This window comes from Rhipicephalus microplus, chromosome 4 (genome assembly GCF_043290135.1).
Source record: "Rhipicephalus microplus isolate Deutch F79 chromosome 4, USDA_Rmic, whole genome shotgun sequence".
In the NCBI taxonomy this organism is placed as follows: Eukaryota; Metazoa; Arthropoda; class Arachnida; order Ixodida; family Ixodidae; genus Rhipicephalus; species Rhipicephalus microplus.
In genome coordinates this window covers 101,678,217-101,704,891 of record NC_134703.1, presented here as the reverse complement: position 1 = coordinate 101,704,891, position 26,675 = coordinate 101,678,217, and the positions used below count along the sequence as shown (strand labels likewise).

General features: G+C 44.6%; 2 protein-coding genes and 1 non-coding gene across 3 annotated transcripts in view; 1 reads left to right on the top strand and 2 right to left on the bottom strand.

Annotated features, from left to right (window-relative positions):
* Positions 1-2,746: 2,746 nt before the first annotated feature.
* LOC119169260 (uncharacterized) lies at positions 2,747-9,712 on the bottom strand. The gene is made up of 2 exons (XM_075893138.1): positions 9,651-9,712; positions 2,747-4,058 (listed from the first exon to the last, which is right to left on the bottom strand). Exons 1-2 carry the CDS (start codon positions 9,710-9,712, stop codon positions 2,747-2,749), a joined length of 1,374 nt encoding a protein of 457 aa, XP_075749253.1.
* On the bottom strand, positions 4,170-4,242 carry TRNAV-CAC (transfer RNA valine (anticodon CAC)). The gene has a single exon. It is a non-coding gene; the product is annotated as a tRNA-Val (tRNA).
* A 5,580-nt stretch (positions 9,713-15,292) lies between the features above and the next one.
* The window catches only part of LOC119185482 (uncharacterized), a 78,827-nt gene continuing 67,444 nt past the window's right edge, over positions 15,293-26,675 (top strand). The window contains exons 1-7 of the mRNA XM_075893137.1: positions 15,293-15,506; positions 17,462-17,548; positions 17,713-17,809; positions 19,182-19,234; positions 22,040-22,136; positions 24,482-24,598; positions 25,916-26,004. Of these exons, the coding sequence (XP_075749252.1) occupies positions 15,439-15,506; positions 17,462-17,548; positions 17,713-17,809; positions 19,182-19,234; positions 22,040-22,136; positions 24,482-24,598; positions 25,916-26,004 (608 nt within the window). The 5' untranslated portion in view covers positions 15,293-15,438. The remainder of the gene's footprint in view (positions 15,507-17,461; positions 17,549-17,712; positions 17,810-19,181; positions 19,235-22,039; positions 22,137-24,481; positions 24,599-25,915; positions 26,005-26,675) is intronic.

The window sequence follows — 26,675 nt, the reverse complement described above, 5'->3', positions numbered from 1 at the left end:
GCAATTCCTTAGCAACGCTTGTTGTGACATGAATAAAAGGAAGGTGGTAACATAGACGGTTACGAAGAACCGCTAATAGAAATGGGTGGCACACATCCTTGAGGTAGAAAAATCGCAACACCAACTGTCGCACGAACAAATGCACAAGGCCGAGGCCACCCTTTTCGAGTGGAAGAAAAAGATTGTCTCTTCTTATGGGTTCCCAGGAAGAGCTCCAAATAAAGCAGGCAAATATCCTATGAAAGGCCTGAATATGTACTCGAGAGCAATGCAACACCTGCAGAATATAAATAAGCTTCGATACAAGGAATATATTGCACGATTTCGCTCTGGCAAAAATGGAAAGCTCCCGTCCGTGCCATGTTGTCACCTTTCGGCGGATCATAGCTATCGCAGCGGTCCAGTGTGGGCCGCTGTTACGATAGTTATCGAGAGGCACACCAAGGTATTTCATAGGAGTCGCATTCCAATGAATATTTGCGAAGACCGAAGGAGTTGTAGCCCACATGCCTAGCCAGAATCAACTACTTTCATCAAAATTTATGCTGGCGCCAGCGACTTCACAGAAACGTAAAGTAGTGTTGACTGCTTCTTGAACGCTGGGTTTATCAGCGCAAAAGAAGGCAACGTCATCTGCATAAGCTAGAACTTTAACTTCCTCAGCATCATATCGGTAGCCTCTTATGCTGGACTTTAGAAGCACACCTAAACATGATGGTTCCAGATAAATTGCAAAAAGCAAAGGTGACAGCGGACATCCCTGACGTACAGATGAATTTAACTCTAGTATATTGAAAAGTGTGCGATTTACAATTAGCCTAGTTGTGCACTTCTTATAACAGAGTGAGATACCATTGTATAGTACATCACCCAACTGCAGATGTCTTAGGAGCCGGAACAAAAAAGCATGCTGTACCTTATCAAATGCTTTTGCAAGGTCTAATAGAAGGTGGGCTACTTGGTTCATGCTACCATCTATACACTCAAGAACTGAACGTGCAATATGAATGTTTGTCTGTATAGAGCGACCACGAATTCCACATGTTTGGTGGTCACCTACACATTTAGTAATCACTGTCTGTAGCCGATTTGTCAACAATTTAGCAAATATTTTGTAGTCAACGTTATATAACGATATAGGCCTGTATTCGTTAACTCCCTTTAATGCGTTAGGATCAGCACTTTTTGGGATTAATGTTGTATGGCTCTGATAGAAAGAAGGAGGAAGTTCACCACGGTCATAAGCCTCTTTAAAAAGTTGCTCAAGGAAAGGTATCAGAAGTTCCTGAAAAGCTATGTAAAATTCGCCACTAAGGCCATCTGGGCCAGGAGTTTCGTTTTTCTGCAACGTTGTTATTGCAAATCTAATTTCCTCTACGGTTATTGGCCCCTCTACAGCGAGTCTATCATCATCTTGTAACTGAGGCACAAGGGCAATGAAGTGGTTAGCTTCTTCCTCAAAATTCTCCTGAAGCTCAGCCGCGGTGAACAAACATTTGTAATAATCTTCAAATGCGGCTCTTATTTCACATGTCTCTGTGCAAAGGGAACCCCGCGACTCAATTTTCAGTATCTGTTTAGAAAGTGCCTATCTCTTTTCATCCCCGAGGGATTTTTTAGTGGGTTCCTCTTCAGTGAAATGGGTAACACGGGAACGAATCTTAGCTCCTCTGTATAAATCTGTATCATGTTTTTGTATCTGTGCTCGAATCACATTTATCTCGTCCCCGTACAATCCCGGCTGTTGACTTTCAAAAGTATGGAGCTTATGAAGTAATTCATAAAGATAGCGCTTTTCAGCTTTTTTTCTTTGCACTATTTCGCATGAAATACTAATTGCCTGATATTTGACTCTTTCTTTGAACCTTTCCCATTGAGCGAAAATTGGTAGCTGTCGACACTGTGTTACCTCTTGTACCGATTCTTTTACTATTTTAACAAAACAATCTTCGCGCAACAACTGTACGTTAAGCTTCCATAGGTCCCAGTTTAGAGGGGTTTTACGAAAATTTTTAGGACCCCAAGAAACAGTGACCAAGCAATGGTCTGTAAAAAATATGGGCTTTACAGCATAATTATGAATGTGAGACCATAAGCTTAGAGATACATATACACAGTCAAGCCGAGCATGAGAGATGCCTTGAAAGGGCGTGAACCTCACCGTGGAAGGTGCATGCGCTCCCACATCTATTAAACTGTGGTCTTTCAATAGTTTCTGCAATAAGGCTGCACTTGCATCATAACGATTTGTTATATATGAATGATCTCTAGCGTCACAAACACAATTAATGTCTCCAAAAACTACCAAAGTTCTGTCAGTGTTTAGTAGCGAAGTTAAAGAAAGGAAAAAAGAATTCCTTTCATTCACTTTGGAGGGAGCATAGACACAGATAAACCTCCAATTATGGGAATGAAAAGATAAGTCGCAACAAATGAGGCGTCATTCCCCATCAACATGTAGTGACGTCAAAATGTGATTCAAGTGCTTTCTAATAAATAAAAAGCATCCAGCGGATGCACCACGTGCTGGGCTGATGTATAAATTGTAATCACGGAAAACTTCCAGTGCAAGATCGGTGTCTTGAGCAGCGGAAATCTTAGTCTCTTGCACTGCAAGTACATCAATGTTGTACTGCTCAAGCACGTGGCGCAACTGCCACTGACGCCTTACATTCCTCAAGCCACGTACGTTGAGTGTCGCTACACACATGGGAAACGTTAGCGCGGTAGCCATTTTGATATCTTACTACTTTTGTAGGTCACCTTTAGCCACAAGGCAACCTGTGGCTTTACCTTTTTTACACTTTTTAGGAGCACTTTCCTCAGGACGCTGGCATAGGCGGCGCGTCTCTCGGTCCCCGAAGAAGGTGACACGTGGACCACACGAAGACACTTGCTCTGTCGTGTCTGGCGCACTCGTTGTGGCTTCATCGGTGACCGGTGCCTGACGCTTCCTTGTCTGACTGCAATCCATTCCTTCTTGTTCCTCATTGTCAGAAGGCTTGTCCTTAAGGCCTTCCAAGTGGTGTTCGTCAGCAACATTCCATTCATTTATGCTTTCACTGGCGTCGTTAGCGGTGTTATTTTGCGTGCCAAGGGTATCCATGGACAAGTGTTCCGCTTCCTTTAAGTCACCTTTTGCTCCTCCCGCTGCTTCTCCTGTCGCATCAACTACCTCAGTGACATCCATAAGATGATCGAGACGTTGGTCTTCTGTGCCTTGGCCAGAACGGAGTTTGTTGGCATAAGTCGACACGCAGGCATCCGACGAGTGACCAAAACGCTGGCATTGCAAGCACCTCGGTGTTTTGCCCTGTCGTCGTACATGCCCCACTCGCTTGCACCGAAGACACAGTGGAGGCCTACCGTGAATAAGTACGAGGCATTGGTGGCCATAGATTGACATAAGGTGTGGTATTGAGCTCACAGTGATGGTGTCCTTGAGCTCCAAGGCAACGTCTCTATTTGTTGTCATCCATTGTTCCATTCCTGCACATCTCCATGCCTCTCTTTCAACGGACTTCACAACGCCGTAAGCTTGGAACGCCTCTTCAACACGTCGCGATTCAAGATGAGGCGGAAGCCAAAGTAGTTTCAGCCTAACATTCTTGGTCTCCGGATCTAGCACCATGCACTTCAGCCCTTTTACACGGAGCTCACCACAAGCGACGAGTTTCTGTTTCGCCATGCTGTTTGCACACGTAACCATCCATACATAGCTCATTTGATACTGGCCAACTCCAATAATGTCCGCTGTGCTCACCACTTTAAGCAGCGCGTCACGGAAGTCTGGGGCACGGTACGGCCTACCACTCAAGTCGGCATGAAGGAAAACGGAATTCAAAACATCGTTACCGGTTGGAAGACGTGGCAGGACGACTTTATAGCTTGAGTCTTCATCATGAAACGGAGTCGATGATCCTCGGCCGTTGGCCGATACGCTGTTACCAGCAGAGAGTATTTTGGAACGCAGCCGATCGGTGCGGCGTCTTCTTCCTCTTCTCCAGAACGACGAAATCTGCTCTCGGGAGGCTGAAAACCATGGTGCTCTTTCATGGCTGTTATGGAAGAAGATAACCAAGCTGATGCAATGACATCGGGTGCAATTTAGGTAGTTATGGCTACAGAAAAAGAAAATACAAGCTATGAAAGCACGCCTAGAAAAAAAATGTTTCCGCCCGGGATCGAACCGGGGACCTTGCGCGTGTGAGGCGCACGTGATAACCACTACACCACGGAAACCAGAACGATGAGTCTGCTCTCGGGAGGCTGAAAACCATGGTGCTCTTTTATGGCTGTTATGGAAGAAGACAACAAAGCTGATGCTATCACTTTGGGTGCAATCTGAGTCTTTATGGCTGAAGAAAAAGAAATCGCAAGAAATGAAAGCAAGGCGAAAAAAAAACGCCCCCTTCCCCGAAGGGGGTCGTGAGGAAATGCGAATTCATTGCGTTGCATCCATAATGGTGGTGCGCATGTGAGAACCGAACATTTTTTTTTTACACTGTGCAGTATATAACACAGTTCACCGCACATGACGTTTTTCTGTCACGGGAAACGAGGTATGCGTACTCAGCTCTGCACTCTGTTTCCTTACTTTGGTTCAGCTCTACCAAAGCTACGGCGTATAAGAAAGACACACGCTTGCGCAGCGAAACATATTCTTACATACAAGTGCCTCTATATTGACATGGTTGGGTAGAGTTGGCGTTTCTTTGGTGTTCTACGCCTTGGGGATTCATGGTTTGTTTATTATTCTTTGCATTTATTTTCTACGCAAATTGCATGTGTAGGTTACCCCCAAAAACTGTGTTCACAAATCAACATGGCAGCACCTATGCAAAAGTGACTGCCCGCTTCGATCCGTACTTGCTCTTGCTACCCGCGCACTGTGATGACAGCAGTAAACAATCTGTGACAGCAGTGATCAATTTGTTCGATTTCTTTCAGAGACTGAATCATCAGGTACATTTTGTCGATATTAGGGAGATGTGCTGCTTGCTTAGAGCCGCACCTGCTAAGCCTTACGCCCCGAGGCAGTGTTCGGACTGCGTCGTCCGGCCAGGAACGCTCCATATCCAAATATCGGACGTGCAACCACGCACAGAATTCTGTGCGCATCGGAACTTCTTTCGGTGGAAACAAAAAAAAAAACAGAGAAAAGGAGGGTTGCAGTGGGAGACGCGAAGAAACACGTCGACAGAGAAGCAGACATGCAAGAGCGAAGAACAGCGTCGGAGAGAAACAGCCAAGAGGTGAAGTTTTCCGCCGGCATGAGCTTCTACTGATGTTCAGCAGAGAACCGAATTCACGCTTTTTTAGGTTCTCGGTGTAGTTGCTTGTTTGATAGATTTACTGATTTTTTTTTTTTAGGTGCCAGGGACGCGCGCGTCTGCAGCTGTTGCTATGGAAGAGGGTGGTTGACGGATCCCGACAGGCGCCTGACATAACGCAACTAAGAAACGCATTCGCATTTAAAAAAATGTTTCTGTCTGGGATCGAATTCCGGACCTTGAGCATGTGAGACACACATGATTTGAAGAGCGCCATTTGAAAGTACCAAAAAGAAATGGCGGGTTCCTCGCCCAGCACTGTTCTCATTGAGGTTGCGCTTCCGTGTTCGACCACACTATAGGGTCTTGGCCAAGCACGCAAACAATCAAACCAAAGTGATCATTCAGGCCTTGATTATCGCAAAGGGTACCTGTGTCAGCAAGCTTTCGGTTGCCATGACCCCAAAAGAACTAGCTTTTCTTGACAGCATTAACCTTGGGACATACCAGTAATATGCTTTCGTTGATTTTCGAGTATTTTCTTATCATGTATCATCATGTCCGTTTAGTGATATCTGCCTAGTCTGTTGACGATGGTTACGTGATTCTTTGTGCGCACTCACGTGATGAGGTGTGCAGATATGTATACATGTGCGTTATTTTTTTTCAGTTAATCATGACTTGTAAGACAGTGCTTTTTCCTGTTCTTTTTCTTGTCCCTTCCCTTCTGCATTGATTGTTAAGGTGGATTACCAACTATCCCAATTTCGACCTTACTATTACATTATGACATAAGAAAATTGTTGCATGGTCCCTTTAAAGTACTGAGCGCGAGAAAATGAACAGTTCGTCTTTGTTCTCTCGCAGGCCTGTATCTCGTGTTCGCGCTTAACGTTCATGGACGACTTGTTCCACCTTGACCAGCTTGCAACGTTGTTGAGTTTAGAATGCGTTCACTGAGCACTCCTCAGCCCTTTCCATACAACGGATTTCAGAAGCTCTGCAAGGCATTCACAGATAAACGAAGGTAAGTAAGTAAGAAAAAAAAACAAATGTATGGGGCCTGCTTAAACGTGAGGAGTAGTGGGCATGAGCGAAACGCCACTCAATTTGAGGCATGTTAGAGTAGTGTCGGCTGGAAGTCCTTGTATAGGTCAATAGTAGTGGTTTGAACTGTGCTACAGCTTTCGCAAATGAGATTTTCGTCTTACGTAACAGGTATAGCTGCAGACTATATATACATCTATTGATGGAGGGAACAGTAAGAACTCGTACACCGTACATGATAGCAGTTCACCATAAGTCACAGGCCCACCAACATTCACGCCTAAAGCGTTACGTAATTTGCGCTAAATACAACAATATCGGCACAAGGTCATTACGTTGCTTGCGTTTGCGCTTACGATACTTACTGATGATCCGTATATACCTAAAGCACGTAATCTGAACATGCCCTAACGATGTGGTAACGACTTCTACATGGTGAAGTTGTTCCGTTTCAGTTAACACTTTTGGTCTTTTGAAGGTGTTAGCAAAGCGTGCAGAAAAGATTGGGAGGTTATTTGTATGTGACCGTAAACGTGCGCGTGGGAAGGACGGAGTTTAGCATGTTTGTCTTTTAGCTTTAGTAAAAAGTCACTCGCATCGTGAAACAAATGCCCCCCCCCCCCCCAAAAAAAACATGAACAATGGCCCTCCAGTTGTATGTAATTTCTGGTATGAAAACGCCGAGCAATTTTAAAAAGAAAAACACTAACACGTCACGCAAAGCTTCCACTGACGGCTATATAGTAATCACCGTATTTAAAAACACATCAAAAGAAAAATTCTCCCTGTCGGCTCCGCCATATTAGAAGAATAGGCTCAGTTATATGCTACGCAAGGCGAACGAAGGCTTTCACCAATTTACCGCAGGCACTTATGATGAAAAACCAAGAGCGATGTCAACAAATACAAAACAGCTAGAAAAGAAAGCCATGTTGAAGAGATTGATTAGCTAGAACTTGAGCGCTGAACTATTTCGATGTTGCTTCACACTGATGCTTTCGTTCAGGGTCGGAAGTCAGTGGATTAGGTAAAACCTAAAATGGTACCACGAATCTGGTTAGGTTGGGACCTTGTGTTAATGCGCTTGTGTTAACTAAGTGAAAGCGTTCTGTCGGCTTTGAAGGAAACACTTACCAATTTTAGGCCAGGCTACGGCTATATATTCAAAGCGACGAAAAAAAAAAAACTCTCTCGGTCATTTCACCTGTCGCAATGCTACAACCCGCAACTCGGTAAACATCATTCAGTGCGGGTGTTTCAGCACAGTAGAGAGTCTCTCATATTGCTTCATTCTATTACGGGATTTCTCAAATGAAAAAAAAAAATGAAGCATGATGTGGTCACATATGGATGTTCTTTTTGGTGTCCACGTGTTCGTTGAACAGTTCTGCTCACGACGTAACCTTGATGAAGAAGCATTGCCATTGCGCAGAAAATTATGCAACACTTCAAAAGTCTCTTTTTAAATACCGTTTTACCCGCAAGTAAAACACATCTGCAACAGGCACTGGCTTTGTTTATTTATCTCGCTTTACTTCATTCCTGTAATCCTTGCTATCAGCTCAGACACAATAAGAACAGGACTATTTGTCTTAAAATGTATGATCGTCTAAAAGAAAACCGGTATGTGATTTAACGAAAATTCTCGGTAATTGTTTGCTGACACTGTTCGTATTGTTCTTGCTTGGCTGTTGTGGTCAGAAAAGAAGCATAATGTCATAATCACGTCACCTTCTGTAATGCTTCAGGACTGTGTTTTAGAACTATCGTAACTCGAGCAGCTTAACCGCACTCAATGCAAACCGTAGTCGGCTGAGAGTTCCACGGGCTGCGAGGCGACGGTTAAGGGCAATCACACGTGACGTAATCGCTCGAACACCGGTTTAATTATAAATAACGTTTTGAGCGAAGCTCATTAGGCCCTTACACCGACCGTTGAAATTGATGCTCGCCGTATGCCCTAGTCAAAGAACTGACGCGAAACATCTGTGCGAAATACCGTCTAGAGAGTGTAAATAGCACGCATATGATTGAAAAGTAGACCAGAAGTCAAGATTTTCCTAAACATTCTTTATATAGTTTATCATTTAGTCAATGAAGCTTCGCTTAATCATCAGCATTCACTTCGTGAATATGCAGCCAATTTTTCAACGTAACGTCGTTATGGTAGAAGAATGGTATACCACCTGGGGTTCTTTAACGTGCACCCGAATCTGAGCACACGGCCTGCAGCATTTTCGCCTCCATTGAAAATGCAGCCGCCGCAGCCATGATTCGATCTCGGGACCTGCGCGTCAGCAGTCGAGTACCTTAGCCACTAGACCACGGCGGCGGGATGTACATTGTAGAGTTTGAAGAGCCCGTTCGCGCACTCAGGTAATGCACCGTCCGCCGTTTTTCCCGTTTGCGAAACATTGATAGCACTATAAATACTTTCAGGTTGCCAAGAGCGCTTATCAGTCAACCATGATTGTGGCATTTGCGTAAGCGTGCTAATTTCGTTCAACTACAACAGGCTATAGGACTCGGAAGACAACACATCACTGCCTAGTAAACTGACGCCAGACTTTTTCGCTACTTACATGGACTCAGTGATGCGCATTTTCCAGCGCTGACGTCTTCTCTTTTACCAGGCTTTCTTCGACGTGGCAAGGGACACGGAGCGTCGCCTCATCAGCTTCGTGGTTGGAGAGATGTCACCATTTAGAACAGATGTCACCATTTATAACACAAGCACGTACCGGGCACTAAAATCCCAATATCATTGTCACCGGCGGATATGCTGCTGATGCATGGCGATCCTCGACGATTCACAAGATTTGTTCATAGTGCGCGCACAGAAAAACAAAAACAAAGAACAACAAAATTAATCAGTTTTTCTTAGAACAACGCCAAACTTTTTCAGGCACTGAAACTATCAACGCACTGAACGAGGTCTCGTATTAGCTCCTGAAAAGGGCTTGGATTGGGCGTTGCTCCTTGCGTTTCCTTTCCAGGTCACGTCCACATCACTGCGTATGGCCTTAGAGCGATCTTCAGCCAAGGCTCACGCTAATCGTGACGCACTATGGGAAAGCAGCAAACGTAGGCTCAACAACGTTTCGCGAGGAGTCGCTCGAAACTCTGAGCTCAACTCAGGTCGGGGACTCTGGAAGACCATACGAAAGATGGCGAGAACCTTTCCTCTTTATTTCCCCTTTCCACTCTCATTCTTTCCATCTCTCTTGTCATCTCGTAGTTCCGCCTTTATGTCATCATTATTCTTTATTTCGGTCCACCGTCACGTGGCGTGGCCACCGTACCACCGCACGTTCAACACGCCTTACTGACTCTTTGTGAATGGCGCGCAGGCGCTGGCACGCTGGCAGCCACCCGCTCGAGTGACTGGCCATTGTGGTTCTCGCATAAGCGCCCTCTCATCGCGCCATCGTGCCACCTGTCGGAGATTCACGACTGCTTTGGCACGCGTTCATACCTCAAGCTTCCGAAACATCACGGCACCCGCTGTCGTGTGCGCTGCGTGATGCCGGAAGACGCGGGGACCCCCCCTCTTCGTCTCCTGTTTATCATTCCCATTCTCCGCCTTATATTTGTGCCCTTTGGACATGGTTTCCGGTTCAGGCCACTCTGACTGCTCTGGAGAATTGGTTGTACAGAGAAACAGTACGGAGAAGCTATAGTCATTTAAATGAGAGAAAGATGGCTTAGACACTGGGAACCGTATGCTTTTACAAATCACCGTTCGTGAGCGTTCGCATTAGCATAGTTATTGCGAGGGTGTTTTTTTCCCTTATCTTCATATTATACGTGTCCGCACTTTCTATTCTCACTTGAGTGCTATTCTCAGGGGTTAAGCTCCAGAATATCGAAATCCATCTACCAATTCCAAGTGCAGTGAATGTCCCACCGTACTCTATTTATCGACTGCACGACAGAGTAATAGACGGCTAAAGAAAGGCTGTTTTAGGTTGTTTTGAATTTTATGGTTTTATTTTGCCTTTACGTAGGAAACCGTCATGATGCCGGAGGCGTATCAGTACGGTTATGCAAATGTCGAATAAGATATTCAAACTTTTGCAGTTTTGTGGCCTGTCCAGGCATGTATGAACAAGGAGTATTGTGATGTACTCCCTACAAATCTAGGTCGGAGTCGTCTTAAAGTGGGCAAAATCACGATTGCCTGTGCGACGAACAAGGAAGTCTTCGTAGAAGATGTAGAGTGAAATGAATATGCGAAATCTCTGATAAGCTCTCATGTATTTTCTTCCAGAGTGATAAAACATTTCCATTCTGTGCGTCAAGTGCAGTAGAACGATCGATGCGAATATACTTGCTCTTCTTCCTTCCAGATTGGTTCCCGCAACAAAATTACGTATTCACTTCTTTATCCGAGAGTTCCCGTCCATGGTAACTTCTTGATCGAGTGCAAAAAAGAGAAATGGGAGAGCCAACGATTGTTCTATAAGTACGAGACGTTGCCATCTGCCTTAAAATATGGCTTTGTTGGCCCAGTCACGCTACGTCAAGCTAACATGGCCCAAGAAATGTTAAGCATGGCCACAAAGACAATGTTTAAAAAAGTGCAAGGCAGTGCTAGTTCTTTTATGTGTACATACAGATGGTTTTTGTGAATTTCAAGCTGTACAACAGTTCTTTTTTTAACTTCAGAGTTATTTAAGCCGGTCTCCATTTGTGTGTGTGGCCTGTCTGAAAACTATCATCGTAGTAAATGAGTGTGTGGAACAGACATTGAACAAGTCCCACTACTCAGTACTGGTAACATACAAGGGAAGAAAACACAACATTGGAGCGGCGAGAGCCGAAGACCCCCAGTACTATGAAGAACGAGAGAATAATGTGGAACGGGAGAGTCAATAGCGGCTGCGAGAAGGCCCCGAAATGATGGAAGGCCAACGCCAACGATGACCTGCCTGTGGATCTATGAGAGGTGCGACGGCTCGGTTTCAGCGCGAGTTTTTGTCTCCTGCGTTCTGAGTCTTGCGTGTCACTGTTTGCGGTTTAACACCAACCTCTCAGCGCTGAAAATAAAGCTACAAACAACCTAGCTACATTTGACTAAAGCCTTGCGACGACTAAGGGCAACCTAAAAGCAATCCATTCCGGTCAGTCTTCATAATCACCCAGCTTCCCTGTTTCAAGCCCTGCGATGCTTAGGGCAAGTTTCGCCAGTTTTTCTTTTCTTTTTTTTTTGTTAGGTGTACATGAACTCGCAGTTGGTCTGCTTAAAAAGGTGCTTAAGATCTTTCGTTGACCAAAAAAAAAAAATGGTGGCAGATAAGATTATGTGCTGTGGTTGGTTCCGTCAAAATCAAAGGCCTTGTGCGAGCCACTATCTATAATGCCGCCGTGAGAACAGCGGGCATTTGTAAAAGCTATGCACAGTCGTGAGTGACACTAAAAATTATATCGGATTGTATCTGATCAAGCGCTAGTCGAAGGCGCAACAAAGAGTGATGGGGGGGGGGGGGGGGTAATCGCTAGAGGACGCGTTTCGAAACCGCGAAGTTTGCTGCTGGACGCAGTTCTTGCCTTCGTGTCTCATGATGACACACTGAACCGGTATCGAATGAAACTTGATCCCGTGTCGATTATGAACAAGTTGTTGAGATGGTTATGATCGCAAACGCCAGCTTTTCATGAGGGACGGGATGGCGTTTTCAATAACCCGTGAAGGGCTGCCATAAGAGTCAATAGTAAATTTTGTTTATTTCTTTCTTTAAGGCTAAAAGTACTGTGCAGGTGAAATGTGCTGCATTCGGCAATCACGCGTGCTCGAAGCTGCTGGTTTGCAAGGGAGTAGAGTACTGCTTCTTCCTTTGTGAGTCCGCAGTTCGTTTTTTTATTGCAGCATGTATATATATAGTGTTTCGAGATGTCTGTATATACTTTGGGTACCTCACAATGATCCCGCAGTCTACAAGGGAATATTCGCGCAATTATAATGTACCGTATAGAGGAATCTCCTACCTACGCTGGGTCCTTGAAAGCACTGGACATCCTTTGACACATAGTGTTGGCGTGTTCACGTCGCGGGGAAAAACACTAGAGATGAAGCTTCAGAATCACTATAGGCCATCGAAGAAACGTGTGAGGCCATAACATTGTAAAAAATCACCGAAGTTTGGTGGAGTAGTTGGCCGCGGCATCAGCCAATGGTTTTTAGAACTCACACAGAGCTCTAGTGGCACCATTCTTTGTGTGGCAGGCCCATAGTTCCACTGCAGTGTTCGTTAGCACCAGCTCTGATCATGGTTGTGTGGAAAGTTGGAATGTTATAAGTTTAACCACCAGATTGTCACCTTGTTGTCGGAAGCGATGACGTGTTGAAATTGAAGCTTTTTTTCTTTTTGTTTTTATTCTGATAGCAATGATATGGACACTCTCGGCTGTATTTCATCACTGGCGTGGGCTTCGATGTCATTCATTGTATATGTATACGTATCTTTATGTATAGAAACCCCAGGTGGTCAAAATTTCCGGAGCCCTCCACTACGGCGTCTCTCGTAATCATAGCGTGGTTTTGGGACGTTAAACCCCACAAATCAATCAATTTATGTATGGAAACGCAAGGAAGAAAAGAAATTTAGACAAAAGAGTTCGGCGCACATAATCGAACGTGAAACCTCCACGTAGTGAATGCGATGCGTTAACCAGCAAGCCACCGAGAGGAACACCCTCGAACGTTCAAACGGCAATGTATTTATACCTACCACTTACTACTGTCGGCGGGCATTTTGGTGGTGGTGGTGGTGGTGGGGGGGGGGGGGGGGTATCGTGTTTTCAGCATTATCAGCAAGATGGCGCAATGAGCGCGTGGCGGCTCTCATTTATCACGCGTACTTTGGCACGCGGAAAAGAGGGGAGTGGTCAGTGGATGATCTCTCGTGCGCCCTTGTCACCCGGTAGGGAGGATCACACCTTGGCTAGCGTTGGGCTTCACTGGAGCGATTCTGTTGCAGTTACGGGGTGCACAAACGTCACTGCAATCGTTGCACAGCCTCCGTTCGCAAAAAAAGGGCGCGCTTTTCAGACACAGTGAAGTAACAACTGAGACGCTTATTCGCGTTAATCTGTACATGTGAGTATGTTTCGTGCGTCCTTTGTGCGTTTTGTGCGTGAGAAACGTGAGACACGTTTCGATCTGTTTGCCATTCTGCGCGTGACCTTCCGATTCGTTGCCATCACGTTCATTGCTTCGCCTGCGCGGCAAAGCTGTGACTATTTTTTTTAACGTGTAGCCTCTACGTATCTTGAATTATATACTTTTTGTATAGAGCAGCTAGCTGTCTACCAACGGTCCTTCCTGACCTATACTGTTAACGTAGTTCTGGATTCACGAGTGGTAATTTCATTCATCAGTCATATTGACATAGCGCACTACGTCAAGGACTCAAAGGAGAGAGACACACACAGCTATCACTTGCAACTAACGTTTTATTTGTGATGATACAAGCTATTTGTACAACATTCATTGCTAATTAACGCTATGCGCGCGCGCGCACGCGTGCGTGTGTGCGTGTGTGTGTGAGCGTGCGTGTGTGCGTGTGCGTGTGTGCGTGCGTGCGTGTTTTTTTTTTTGTGTGTGTGTGTGTGTGTGTGTGTGTGTGTGTGTGTGTGAATCTTTTGTGTCCTTGTCGTGGTGCTTTATATCCATATGAATGATGGACCCCAACCACCTAGCCGAGTGACGTGCCTTAGTATTATACTAATATAAAAAACAGTGTTCTTTGGTCTGGTTTCTCATGAAGTTGTACACAGATAACACCGTCCTTTGAGGAGTCGCTAAAAGGACGACTAACTATAACTACAGATGGACTTTCAAATAGCCCTGAATAAACGCAGAAAAACATGTGGGATGCTGAAGGTCACAGTAATAATGAAAGATATCTGTTACATTCGTGTCTGCGTGCTCTTGTATTTTCTAGCGTTTTTTCTCATCTACTCTCTCATTGAACATTCCTAAGAACAGCAAACGTGAAACGATTTCTAGATAACATTGAGACTTTTTTTCATAGGAGGAAATCTCTTTTATAAATGCAATTTTTGAATGCGAAGCATTTAAGGGACCGGGCTGTCATATGCTGCCTTAGCTCGGCGTAACGCAGGCGAACCCACACATAGCGTAACCATCTGTAGCACATTGAATGGCCACTAACGCCCAAGAGAAGTCTTCCTCCTCTTGTTTTTCGAGCGCTTAACGACGACGATAAAGGCAGAGCACTTCAAGGGCCCGGATTGGCGTAGCCCAGGCGAAGCCACGCATAAAAATAGAAAAAAAAAGAAGTGAGCGAGGAATAGAAAGAAAGAGAGAGAGAAAGGGATAAAAGAAGGAAGAGAACCAGAAAGAGCAAGAAAGAAAACGGAATGAATAAGTAAACAGGAATAAATAAATTGAACTGAAGAGAGGGAAGAAAGGCAGAAAAAAAAACGGAAGAAGGTAAAAATAAAGAAAGAGTGCCCTGAACGTGGTTGTGCACTGCTTCCGGTGGAGGAGGTTTCCTGCAGCCCTCGTGCTTTTTGCAAAGCGACGTTGTCGTGTGATGAGGTCCTAGTGACGTCAAGACGACGTCACAAATTTTGGCAACTTGTGCCGTCACCATGACGTGCAGTGATGATTTTTTGCGTCCCTCGCGTTGTCTGTTGCCTGCGGTCATTTTTTGGTTTTAGTGACGCAGGGTATAGGGGTTTAGCCCTAATTATGCTGTTTTGGAACTGCCGCGCCGGTGCCTGCTTTTTGATGCCTGCTGCAGACGGCGCCACTCTCTACACGCGCGCGAAACGACAAGAACGGCAGCGGCTGCTTGGAACGTTTCGCTGATAACAGATGGCAGCACTTCAAGGCAACGTCTTTTCGTATTGTGCTGTCGTCATTGTGATGATAATAAAAGAGGCCCGCATGAAAACAGAAAAACCAAAGAGAGAACCGAGGGACATAGCAACGGCGCATCCGCCAGTGCGCATGTTGTTTACATCTGGGCGGGACGCTGCGAATGTCGCATTCGCGCACGAATATTTTTCAGTTGCCCTTTGGTTTACACGGCGAAGAGAGCCGGATTTTCTTCAGAGGAAACTAGACTCGTCGCGGCCCTGAACTGAAATGGCTGCGCTTTTCGGTATACCGGACTGGGTCGTCTTGTTATGTACGCTGGCAGTGCTTTTCTACTTGTGAGTACATACCAGTCCTCGCTACGCATTTTTGAAAGAAACGCTTGAATATTTGTGGGTGGTGCGGCTTTTGCCGACCTACGACGTAAAATAAGGTGAATCGTGTGTCGGGTGTTTTCTTTAAATCTTGCTGCTCGTACCGGCGAGTCTGCGCTCAACGGAATGAAATGAGATGCCTTCAATGAAACAACGCACTGGACATGACAGAGTAGCACATTAATTCTTGTGTGAACATTGATATAATGTCACAGCAGTACTTTTTACAATGTTTAACGCTACAATGCGATGTAATGACGTGGCCTGTTTCAGCTGCTGAACACGACATCACTGTGGCACACGCTAACAAAAGAGCCAATATGGCGGAGGTGCATTCCACACCCTGAAAGCCAGTGACGATGAAGTGCACGGCTGCAACAGTGCAGTCGTCTTCCATTTTGAATCCTGCCCCTGACGTCACGAGCCGGCGATCGCACCACGTGGTTTTACAGTGCACACGCTGACATGGCAGATTTCCACCTTCTTCGTTCGAGCGTACGAGGTTGGAAATAACGGAGACTAAAACGAGTGACATTACGGTAGTTTCGTCACTCTACAGCGTGGTCGCTGCACACACGTGATATCGCGCCCGCCTCGTGACCTTGGGGCCACTTATGGCGCTGCCTGTACGTTTAGTTTGGCCGTGGCGCGCAATCGATGGAAGCGGGATTCTCGCCACTACAGAAGCGTCCTCATCCACTTCATACGTATCGCTTCGTGCCTTGCCAAAACCGACGATGGCGAAAAAAGATCGCCGCTTTCAGGCCGGCAGCACTGTGCAGCTTTTTGTCAGGACACTTGACTCGTCTGATTCGTGGGGCCTTACGGATTCCTTTTTAGTAAAAAAGGCCGCTTTAGGAGACAGCGACGCCGTGGCTTTAGGCCTGCTAGTGGCAAACTATGGAGATAATGAAAATTATTATTGCAAAAACGGTTTCAGACTGTATTGTGATTGGTGAATCCTTAAACAGTTACCAAGAGAGATTCGTTTTCATTGGTTGAAACAGATCATGAATGCTATGAGTCTGCATTGCGTTTCTTAAAAACTGTTACTACTAAGTATTTTTATTCGCACAGCGAGGCATACGGTGCTGCTAGCGGACGCGAGAGTGTCCGTACATTCGCGTTCTGCTATCGTGAGATCGAAGTGCTGGTACAAATATTCAAAGGGTCATTTCAGTTTGTGCAACGAAATTGGGGGCGTTATTTGGGATTTGCCCGTGTTTAAGAAAGGGTAAAGCTAGTCTGTTATGATTTACTTGGGTGCGTGCGGTCACGTGCTATTAGTTTACAGTTTACTAAACCAGCGTGATACAAAATAAAAGGTTTCACGGGAATTCGTGGACGCAACTTCTTAACGTGCCAGTGCTATACCATGGCGACTACGATGAAGTCAGTTCAGCACATTCGCAGCTGCATTTAACCTAAATCAATGTGATGTAGACGCGGCCACAATATTGTTCGCCTCAGTGCCAGAATAATGACCGAAAACGCGTGTGGTATGCAGGTAACATTCACACATGATGTTATGAACTCGTTTACCCGCCGCTCTGCTACTGCAACATGGAGGCTTCCTGGACGATGGTGCAGCCATCTATAATTAAGAAATAAACACTGGATGAAATGATGTCTCTTTTTTGTCTTCCGCTTTGGGCGTTATTTCATTTTCGGTAGTGTGCCAGCTATTTGGACCCTTCATGTTATTGTTTTTAAAATATTCCTTTGAAACATTAGTTTACACAACCGCGAATGTATGTAAGTACTGTGATTACATCATCACATCGTAATTTGATGCGTTAATCATCACGCCAATGTTACTTCGTTCGTGAAACTCAAATGAACGAACAAATCACTTGCTTAATGAATGAATGAATGAATGAATGAATGAATGAATGAATGGCAAACATTCCGTTTCGCAGGTGTTTCAGATATTCGAGAACTCCAAAAATATCAGTGAATTTTCATAATGGTGACCTTTTTGTTGTGGCTCTTGAGAATAAATTTCGGTGAGTGGAACCCAGCACTATACTTCGATTTCTTGGCATATGCATTATAGTCATAGTCATGCCGGAACACCGACAACTTGGACTTGCAATGGTAGGGGTGCCGCCTTCGTATGATGCCACGTTTTGCATAATGCCTTGCAGCAAATATTTCAATTTCTTTGCAGTTGGGTATCCCGCTACAAAAACCACTGGAAGAAGCAAAATGTTCCCCACGAAAGCTACGCCCTGCTCTTTGGTCCAATGCTCAGGATCACGCAGAAGGTATCGAAAAGATTTTCGCTGTATTGCTGTTATGTAGGCTGTGGTTGGGCGTTGCGTTTACCAACGCCTACGCTTTCCGCATTGGGATGGCTGACACCGCAGCCTGTGGCCACTGTGGCAAAGAGGAAACAATCCATCATATTCTTTGTGACTGCCTAGCGTATAGTAAACAACGACTATGCCTTCGCAAGGAACTCAACAAATTAGATGATCAACCTCTGTCGGAGCAGGAAATTCTGCAGTATCGACAGGATGCGACTTCACAAAAGAGGGCCCTGAAAGCGCTACTACACTTTTTGCGATTGACCAGCCTTACTGAACGGTTGTAGCTAGGACACCCTTCCTGTGTGTGTTTTCGTTTTCGTATGAGTGCGCGTGCGTTTTTTTTTTCTCTATATACCCCCTCTTTTTTGCCCCTACTTCCCCACCCCCAGCGCTGGGTAGCAAACCAGATGCCAATACCTGGTTAACCTCCCGGCCTTTCCTTTCTCTCTCTCTCTCTTCACTGTATTGCTCATTAGCTAGGGCCGTATAGGGTTACTGGGGAACCAGAATAGATTTATTCCGCGTTAGGTTAATTTCACTATTACAAAGCATAAACTTGTTATGCAGCCTTCTACTGATACTGCTAAAGGTCGGCTGTGGCGACGTCATGGCTGCCTCGTTGTTCTAGCTGCCAATCACGGGTGCGCGTGTTTGCTAAACACAGGGGCCACATTTCAGTGAGGGTGAAATCAAAGCATAAAAAACACTCCTTACCTCTATTTAGATGCGCGTTAAGGAACCACATGGAGCGAAAATGATTCCAGTTGTTGTTAAGCACGCCGCGTAATCATGTAATTATTTTCGCAGCTGGACGATAACACCCACACTCTGAATGTTAAACTTTCACCCCGTTATAACTTGAATGCATAAGGCTTGCTATAAATTTCGTCCTTTACTGTGCTACATTTTTATCACTCGAAATACCCTCGCAAAGAGTCACGTCTATCTCATTTTACGTAATATTATGTATAGCGTTCCAGGCCACATTGTTCTAGAAAAGCGTACTAAAGTTTTCATCGCTCAGTATCTTAGCTCATGTTAAGTGGCAAAGCATAGGGCGGCCCCATAGTACTGTTCACGGAACAAATAAAGGCCATTGTGCACAAAGTTGGCTTTGTCCGTCTCTCCTGCCTTGTTCAGGAAGGCGTCAAGCCGCACACAAAGAAGAAATGCACAGATGACGGCCACTGAACGAAATTACTTTTTACGTTTTTCATGTGTGCTGTACGTAAATAGCGTGTAAACCTCACGTAACGTAGTTTATGGAAGTGGAATAGAAAAGGTTATGCCGACAATATTGACTATAGGCTTTTTTTTTTTCTCGCAGCCCTTTCATGAACTGGACCTAGAGCGATACAAGAAGTACGGAAGAGTTTATGGGTGAGTTGACCTAAAAAGGCATGTCATAGAATATTTTATAATGTGAAAAAAAGTGGAAATATCTGCCCGATTGCTTTTTTTGTGTTTGCGTGTTCCACTTAATAAAGTGAGATTTTATATCATTGCCTCAAGGACGTAGCCACCTCTATTATTGGAACATTGCCTATCTAGAGGGCAGATGAGACGCACTCGTACTTACTTGCGCGCACTATGTGTGGGCCCTCCACACCGGCAGTGGTCGCTTACTTACCTGGTGCTCTTGTCATTGAGCTGTTGTGACTTGAAATAGGCGGGGACCTGTTCCCCAGATTGCTGCGTCCAACAAAGTTGTCTATCTGTCTTTCAAAAAGGACAAATCGCCCTACTTTTGATTCACTTATTCATAATACCTTTAGGTTTACAACAGGACGCTACATTTGGCGTGGGAAAAGACACACGCTACAACGGCGGGTAAGAATAAGAGGCGTAACATGATAGGTACAATCAGCGGCAGCTTTGAATTGAGAGAAGATGGCGGTAAGAGCGCTGTTGGAAGAAGCGAAATTGTATTATTAGCCGATGAATGAAAAAAAAAAGCGATTGTCATACTTAGTGGAATCGGCATGTTGTTAATAAAAATAATCATCGATAAATGTTTATCAAACTGAATGACATCGAGATATACTTGAGTGCATGTTGGCTTTGCTTGCTTTGACGAAAAAATCGTAAAAAAATATAGTCTATTCAGTGGAATGACTCCAAACTGCCAGAGCTTCGTAGGGGCGAAGAAGTATTGCTGTGGGGTTGTTCCACAAACGAGGTGTTTGTCCTCATTGCCGTTGTCTTGGTCTTCTCGGGCCCAGCTATGTTAAACCTAACTCATCAGTGGCGTTGTCAGATGTTGACGAGGCACTTGGATGACTGCAATAGCGATTTGCTCGACATTGCAAGAAAAAAAAATCTTGCAGTCGCCCTGACGTTTCATATAAAGTCAAAGTACGACGAAATCTTTCGGCGCCTAGCGCGCAATATGTTATGAATGAGCTTATGCTGATGCCTGTCGTCCTCACGTGGGCATGGGCTATTAAATATAGTGCAATTGGGGGGTGGAGGGTGCAGATGAAGGATTTGATGCACTGCAGAATTTATAGAAATGGAGTAGCTGAGATGATATAGAGATCAACCTGTCTCCAAAAAAACAGCTATTGAAAATAACAGAACCGATCACATGCAATTTTGACATATCGGAGGAGGTGTGCACAAGGTTGGGGGGAGAGTTGTATGTGTGTGCCTATCCGAACAGAAAGCACTAGCTGAACAAAAAGTAACAGACAAAAATCTTTCAACTGTACGGCATTTCGTGCTCCCAACTCTTCTGATCTACCTTGAGCGTGATCGAGCCTCAAGAAGTTGATGTAATCAGGGGTCTGCCCAGAGAACCGGAGCCAGCCAGAGTCTCGGGGAGATGTCGAGGAGAGGAGCTCGGAGCTGTTAACAGTGACTTTTAATTACAATATTTACAGGTAGCCTGTTATTACATGATGAGAGTAGCATCATGGAACCTCTCGATGAAAGCATGATGGTAGCTTCTGGGAGTTTGTGAGAGCTTGTCGGGAGCGCTTCGACGCTCGCATTTTGTGTCCTGGTCTTCCCAGGATTCCCTGCAGGAAAAAACAATGGAGGCCAGGACAGTCCAATAAATTTTGCCATCTTCACCTCCGCCCCCGAAAGGGGAAGGTGAAACGCCGCCTCCTTCCCAACCCATAAAAGGGGGAAGAGGCACGCCCAGTTCAGCCCATGGCGAGGCAGAAAACACTGCACACCGCACTATAGACACAGCACAGCACGAAGACATTGAGTCCCACGTGGAAATCAACTCGGCAGACCGTTGCAGTGATGAGTGTGTGGCGCCAGGCAGACCACGACGTGTGGAAACAGTGGTATTGGGCACCACGGAGAACGTGGGAAATGCCTCCGCAGACGGTTCTCCGTCGTTTGGCTTATTGTCTGCGGCACTCCGACGAACAGAGACGTACAGAGATAACCACCTTTTTTAAGCTATTAACTAAACAGCCTTTCATGGGTCGCCAGTCGTTCAGGTCAGCTGAAAGGGTTCTACGAGGAGAGATGGCTGCGCCGCGAAATTCCAAGTACGGCTAGCGTGTCGTTCAAGTCGCTTGTGGTTCACCTCTGTGAGCGCTGTCCCGCAACCGCCTCAAGTTCAAGCGGCGCCATGTCAAGGAGGCCGATCATAACAAAACATAACCTTACTGCATGTGACACCGATGTCCTTGAGAATGAAGTGGACTCACCTTGTGACGAAACTCACATGCAGTAGCGAAAGAGCGAAATCAGTTACGGTGCTTCTGTAACCTGCACTTGTGACCTATACGCCGGTGCTGGGGCGCATTGTGTGCGTTATATTATAAGCATGCACAAAAAACTTGAGAGACTCAGCCATTCAGCTGATATGGCCACCTTGAGTGATATATACAGGGCACAGAAAAGAGCATTTAAATAGCACAAACAAATTAATTTCGGAAGATTTAGCACGTTATGAATAATTCTCGGGGCTCTCAATTTCGATACGTCGCCATCGTGCATGTAAAAACATTACTGTTTCAGTCAGTTGCCAACGTCGACGCGCCTGCGCTTTGTCTCTAGGTTAAAGTAGTGTCGCCGAACGTCATACTTTTCATACATGCGTCTCTCTTTGTAATGAACACACGGCAGTCGTTTCGATGCGTGATTGATTGTCCAGGCACTGTTGCTCTATAGTTATGCGCTATGTTGTAATTCACTCACTCTCTTTTCTTGCATTGGCAGCATGTTCGAAAGTGGAAAGCCGTCACTGTTCGTGGCAGAGCCCGAGCTTCTCAAGCAAATTCTGCTAAAGGATTTCCTTGTCCTTCCCAACCGACGTGTAAGTGCGGGTAGTCTGTTTTAGTGGATTGCTCACGGGTCTCATTAAGTTCTTTGTAAGCCAACAGCGCTCAGCCCGAACACTGGATGAGAGTCATTTTTCAGGCACTTCTGGTAGAGCACTTACTTCCGGTTTTTTAAATATGCAGGAAAACAAGTATCCGAAAAATAAAACTGGTTAGAAATCTGTGGTACTGGTTGAAACGAGGTTACGTTAGATACATACAATATCGGAGAATATGTTCGTTTAAAATAAGGACCAACTAACTATTGGGATAATTGATAAAAATTAACACGAGTACATTAAATGAGTATGTTAATTTAGTCAAATAATGAATGAGTTCATTGAAAAAGCAGGCACTTTTGTGAGAAGCCATGGTCTTAGCGGCACCTGGTGGAGCAGATTTCAATCACGCGGCTGCTTTCTGTGTATCCTTCGAGATCTATTCCGGCAGTGCACTAACTACAAGTTTAATAAAAGGAATACACCTGGGTAGAGTAACGCCGATGTGCGAGCGCTACTACCAGTCGAGTATTAGGGTCGTCATCAGATATCTTCGAAAGAAAAATAAGCAATGCTGGCCGATATCTTGCATTCATTCATAATTGTTTTAAATAACTATTTTCGTGCCTATTTCGTCACTTTATTCCGATGACACTGAGATATATTTCGATAAGGCATTGGTGGTGTGGTCTGTGGCTGGCATAATGAGAGATGGGTGTTTTGTGAGGAATGCTGTCGCTGGTCATTACTACATGGGGCTATTTTGGACGTTTTTTTTTCTGACTTGTCCAAAGTAAAAAAAAAAAAAACCAGGCCTGCGCTGAACGCGCAGCACTGTCACAGCGAACGCTATGGAAGAGCGGCCTTGAATACCCCTTTTCTTTTTTTAACTCTGTGGGTAGCTGCTGCAAGCACACTTGTAAGGTACCCACTACGTCATTAATCACTGTATAACAGGCAGGCATTCACTATGCCATCCTTTGTCACTCTTCGGAGAAGCGTGGTATCCACTAAATACTTGCAACGAATTTCGTTTTTCATGCAGTGGCTGTTGGCGATGAATTACGCCTGAAGTGAGTATGTGCCACTGTTAATAGGTGATGAAAAATAAGCGTTTGTAATGGGTTGGAGCAGTGGACGATTCACTCATTACGGAACTCGCATTGTGTGAAGCCTCTTGTTCCTTTGCTGTTCTAAAATACTTTATTTTTACTCATATTCACGCAATTACGTACCCGACATCAAGCCTGCCTAAGGCAAATTTGTGATCCGAGCCTCAAGCACTGGCGTGGCTAAGCGGTAGAATACTGGGCTGGCATGCAGTAGACCCGGGCTCGAATGCCATTTTGCCATTGGTGTTTTTGAGTTTTATTTTTCCTTATTTTGCCGGATATTGGTTATGGACACCGGCGGCGGTGAACAACTGCGGCGCTGCACGTGACGCATGTTGTGATTCACAACAAATTTCGCTGTAAAAAAAAAAATGTGCAAATATGAACCCATTCCTGAAACTGCGTTAGAGAATATATAAAATGAGCTTGTGGTCCAAACTTACATGAAAAAGGCTTGCGGTGGATACCCTACATTCTTTTTTTAGTTAAGCGTGTAAACGTTATTGCGTTAATGCTCATTACCTGTTCCAGAACTATATTATGACAAAAAATGAAGCCTTATATGTTGTTGAGACCCCGCAGGCCTTCTGAATCATAATGGTGGCTTTGCAGGGGCTTCGACATTAGTGTGCGCAACAACTATTTCAAGAACCGAAGAAAGCTCTTTGCTTCGTGAGAGTTGAACCTGTGATCAGTGCCGGATCGTCCTTATTTCTGCATTGATGCACTATTGCTTTAGTGCCGCCTACTTGGGACATCCTTTTTGTATGGGAAACTCATCATTGAGTGAGCATTCCATAAGTATACGTATCAGTAGGGTTAATATTTAAACACCACTCTCCCTTCCGTGCACACATTTTTAAAGAGAATAGAACGTAGTGCCCACAAGTGAACAATAGACAGTAATGTGGTGATGATTACCATAGTATTCATATAATGACTGGCTAACAATAGCATTTGAAAATCATAATACCATGTATATTCGCTTCTCTTTGATATTAGTGATGCGAATGAATAAAAACCACTGCTTTGATAAGATAACTAATAATTATAAGTCGTAAAAGGTATATAGAACATGGAAGGTCGCACATCTTAAGTGGTGCGTTTTTTTTTTCTTTTTAAATATGCGGCGTTCATTTTTCGCTGCATCGACATCACTTCACTATGTCGGAAAGACGACGAGCAGCTGCAGCCGACATTAACATTGTTTTCTTGGGGATTCCTTTCCAGACCGTCAATTTTTTCGAACCGTTGTTCGACTACATGCTCAGTGTGATTCCCTACCCTCGATGGAAAACAATACGGAAGTACTATTCGCCAGTGTTCACATCTGGGAAAATTCGCAAGGTTAGTCACAAGTTCTTTTACTTTCATGTATGCCGCACTGCCTCGTTTCTCTCACCGCTGTCGTACGAATCGTTGAGATAATATTTTTGTACGTGCGTTTTGCATTGTCACCATGAAGTGGCATCTTTCTAAATGGCCAGTGGTTACGATGCAGTCTACGTACGTTAGGGTTAATGAAGAAATAATGAAAACCAGACCTCCTCATATGATAGAGAATCTTAACTAAAATGGTCGATCGAACGGGAGCTCTATTTCTGACGCGATCAAGTTACTGTGCCCTCCGTAGCAATCAATAAAGCTTAAAAATATAGTAGCACAGACGTGGTAAATGATAACGGGAATTTCGAGAACTACATACCAGATAGAACAAAAAGGATATTGCACATCCACCTTAAAGCTGTGGTCTAAAACAACGAATTGTGCATTTGAATAGCAATAATAATGAAAACCAACAAAGAATAATGTCAAGGAAATATAGGGGATGCTTTAGTAGTGAATGTAATGTAACTGATAACTCGCAATTACTTCGCATTTAAATTACATTTACTACTCAAACATCCCCTATACTTTCCTTGGCATTATTTTCTGTAAGTTATCAACAATATTGTTCCTAACGAAGAAAAATGAGCCCTTGAGATTTACTCTACATTTAATAATTTCATAGCACGTAATTTTAATAGAATATAAAAATTTGGACATCATTTTCTGTAAATTACCATAATTTAATATAACATAAAATATAGACTTAAACGTCGTATTTGAAAACAATTTTGTGCAGCACAAGATTTTTTTAGTACCTAGTGCTACTATATATTACAAAAACTTGATGGTGATACAGCCATGATGATGAATTCGTTTTGGAGCGAAGCTCCTTAGGTTGGCATGTTCTCCGTTGATGCTGTCGCTGTTGTAGCTTCCCGCTTGACCGAAACACAGGTGTCACATATACCATACATAGAGTGTTCATAGCGTACAAATGGTTTTAAAATAGACTATACTCTGTGCGTGCATCTGCCTATACGATCATCTGTGCATGTGGCCGTCCGTCCGTCTGTCCGTCTGTCTGTTCATCTGTTCGTCTGTCTATCATTCTGTCCTTTACACTAGTCAATGACTTCAACATACACATTATAGACCTTCAGACCCAGCTTTGCTCCATCATCAGCATTCACTTTGTGGATCGGCTGCCATTTTTTTTTACTTTCTGCGTTAGGGCTCTTTGTTAGTGGCAAACTACCAATAACCTTTTAATGAGCATTTTCCTTGCCCTATAAGGTGTGTACGTTTGCTCCTTCAAGGGCAGCCTCTATTTTCTAGATGGAGCATCAAATCGAAGCCTGCACCAAGTCTACGATGAGCCATCTTCAGAAAGCGGCTGAAGAAGAACGCGATGTTGAACTGGGACAGTACGTAAATAGAGTCACTATTCTTTGTACCGTCTTTGAGATTGCACTGCGTATTGTCGACACTATCATCTATAATTTTCTTCTGATTACGTACACTTGCATGGTCAGAAAGCACTGCTGATCGGTAGTAGAGGCTCCCGACAACACGTGAACCAAGTATTATACCTCAGCACGCGACCTAGAATTTACAATAAATTATAAAAGTCAGCTCAAAGTTGCTCTCTTTTTTTTTTACGATAAGTGACAGAAGGCGCTCGAAGATCACTGGTAGAAAGCCCATCTACCAGCCATTTGCTGATTTGAACATGGTGCGCTCGGGTGTTACAGAGGTCGCCGCGAGAGGCCGTTACTTGTCCACGCGTGCGCGCGCGATTACAACGACAAAGCCGTGCTTTCGAAGAAAACAAATAAAGTGCTGGAGGTCACGAGGCGTTGTTGACGTACTTTCTTTGCCCCTGCCACCCCTCTCTGCCCAGCTTCCAGCGCTTTCGTCGGGACGAGCGAAGGGAGGATGCAATTCCAGCTTACGACAAATCTTTGTAACTCCTGACAGATTCTTATATTTCAAATATTTTGACGGATTCCTAAAGTTTTTGCAGCGTTGAATTCGTAAGGTAATAAGCTCTTCCAGTGAATTCATTCTATGGTTACTTGAATAAGTGTTTCAAGAC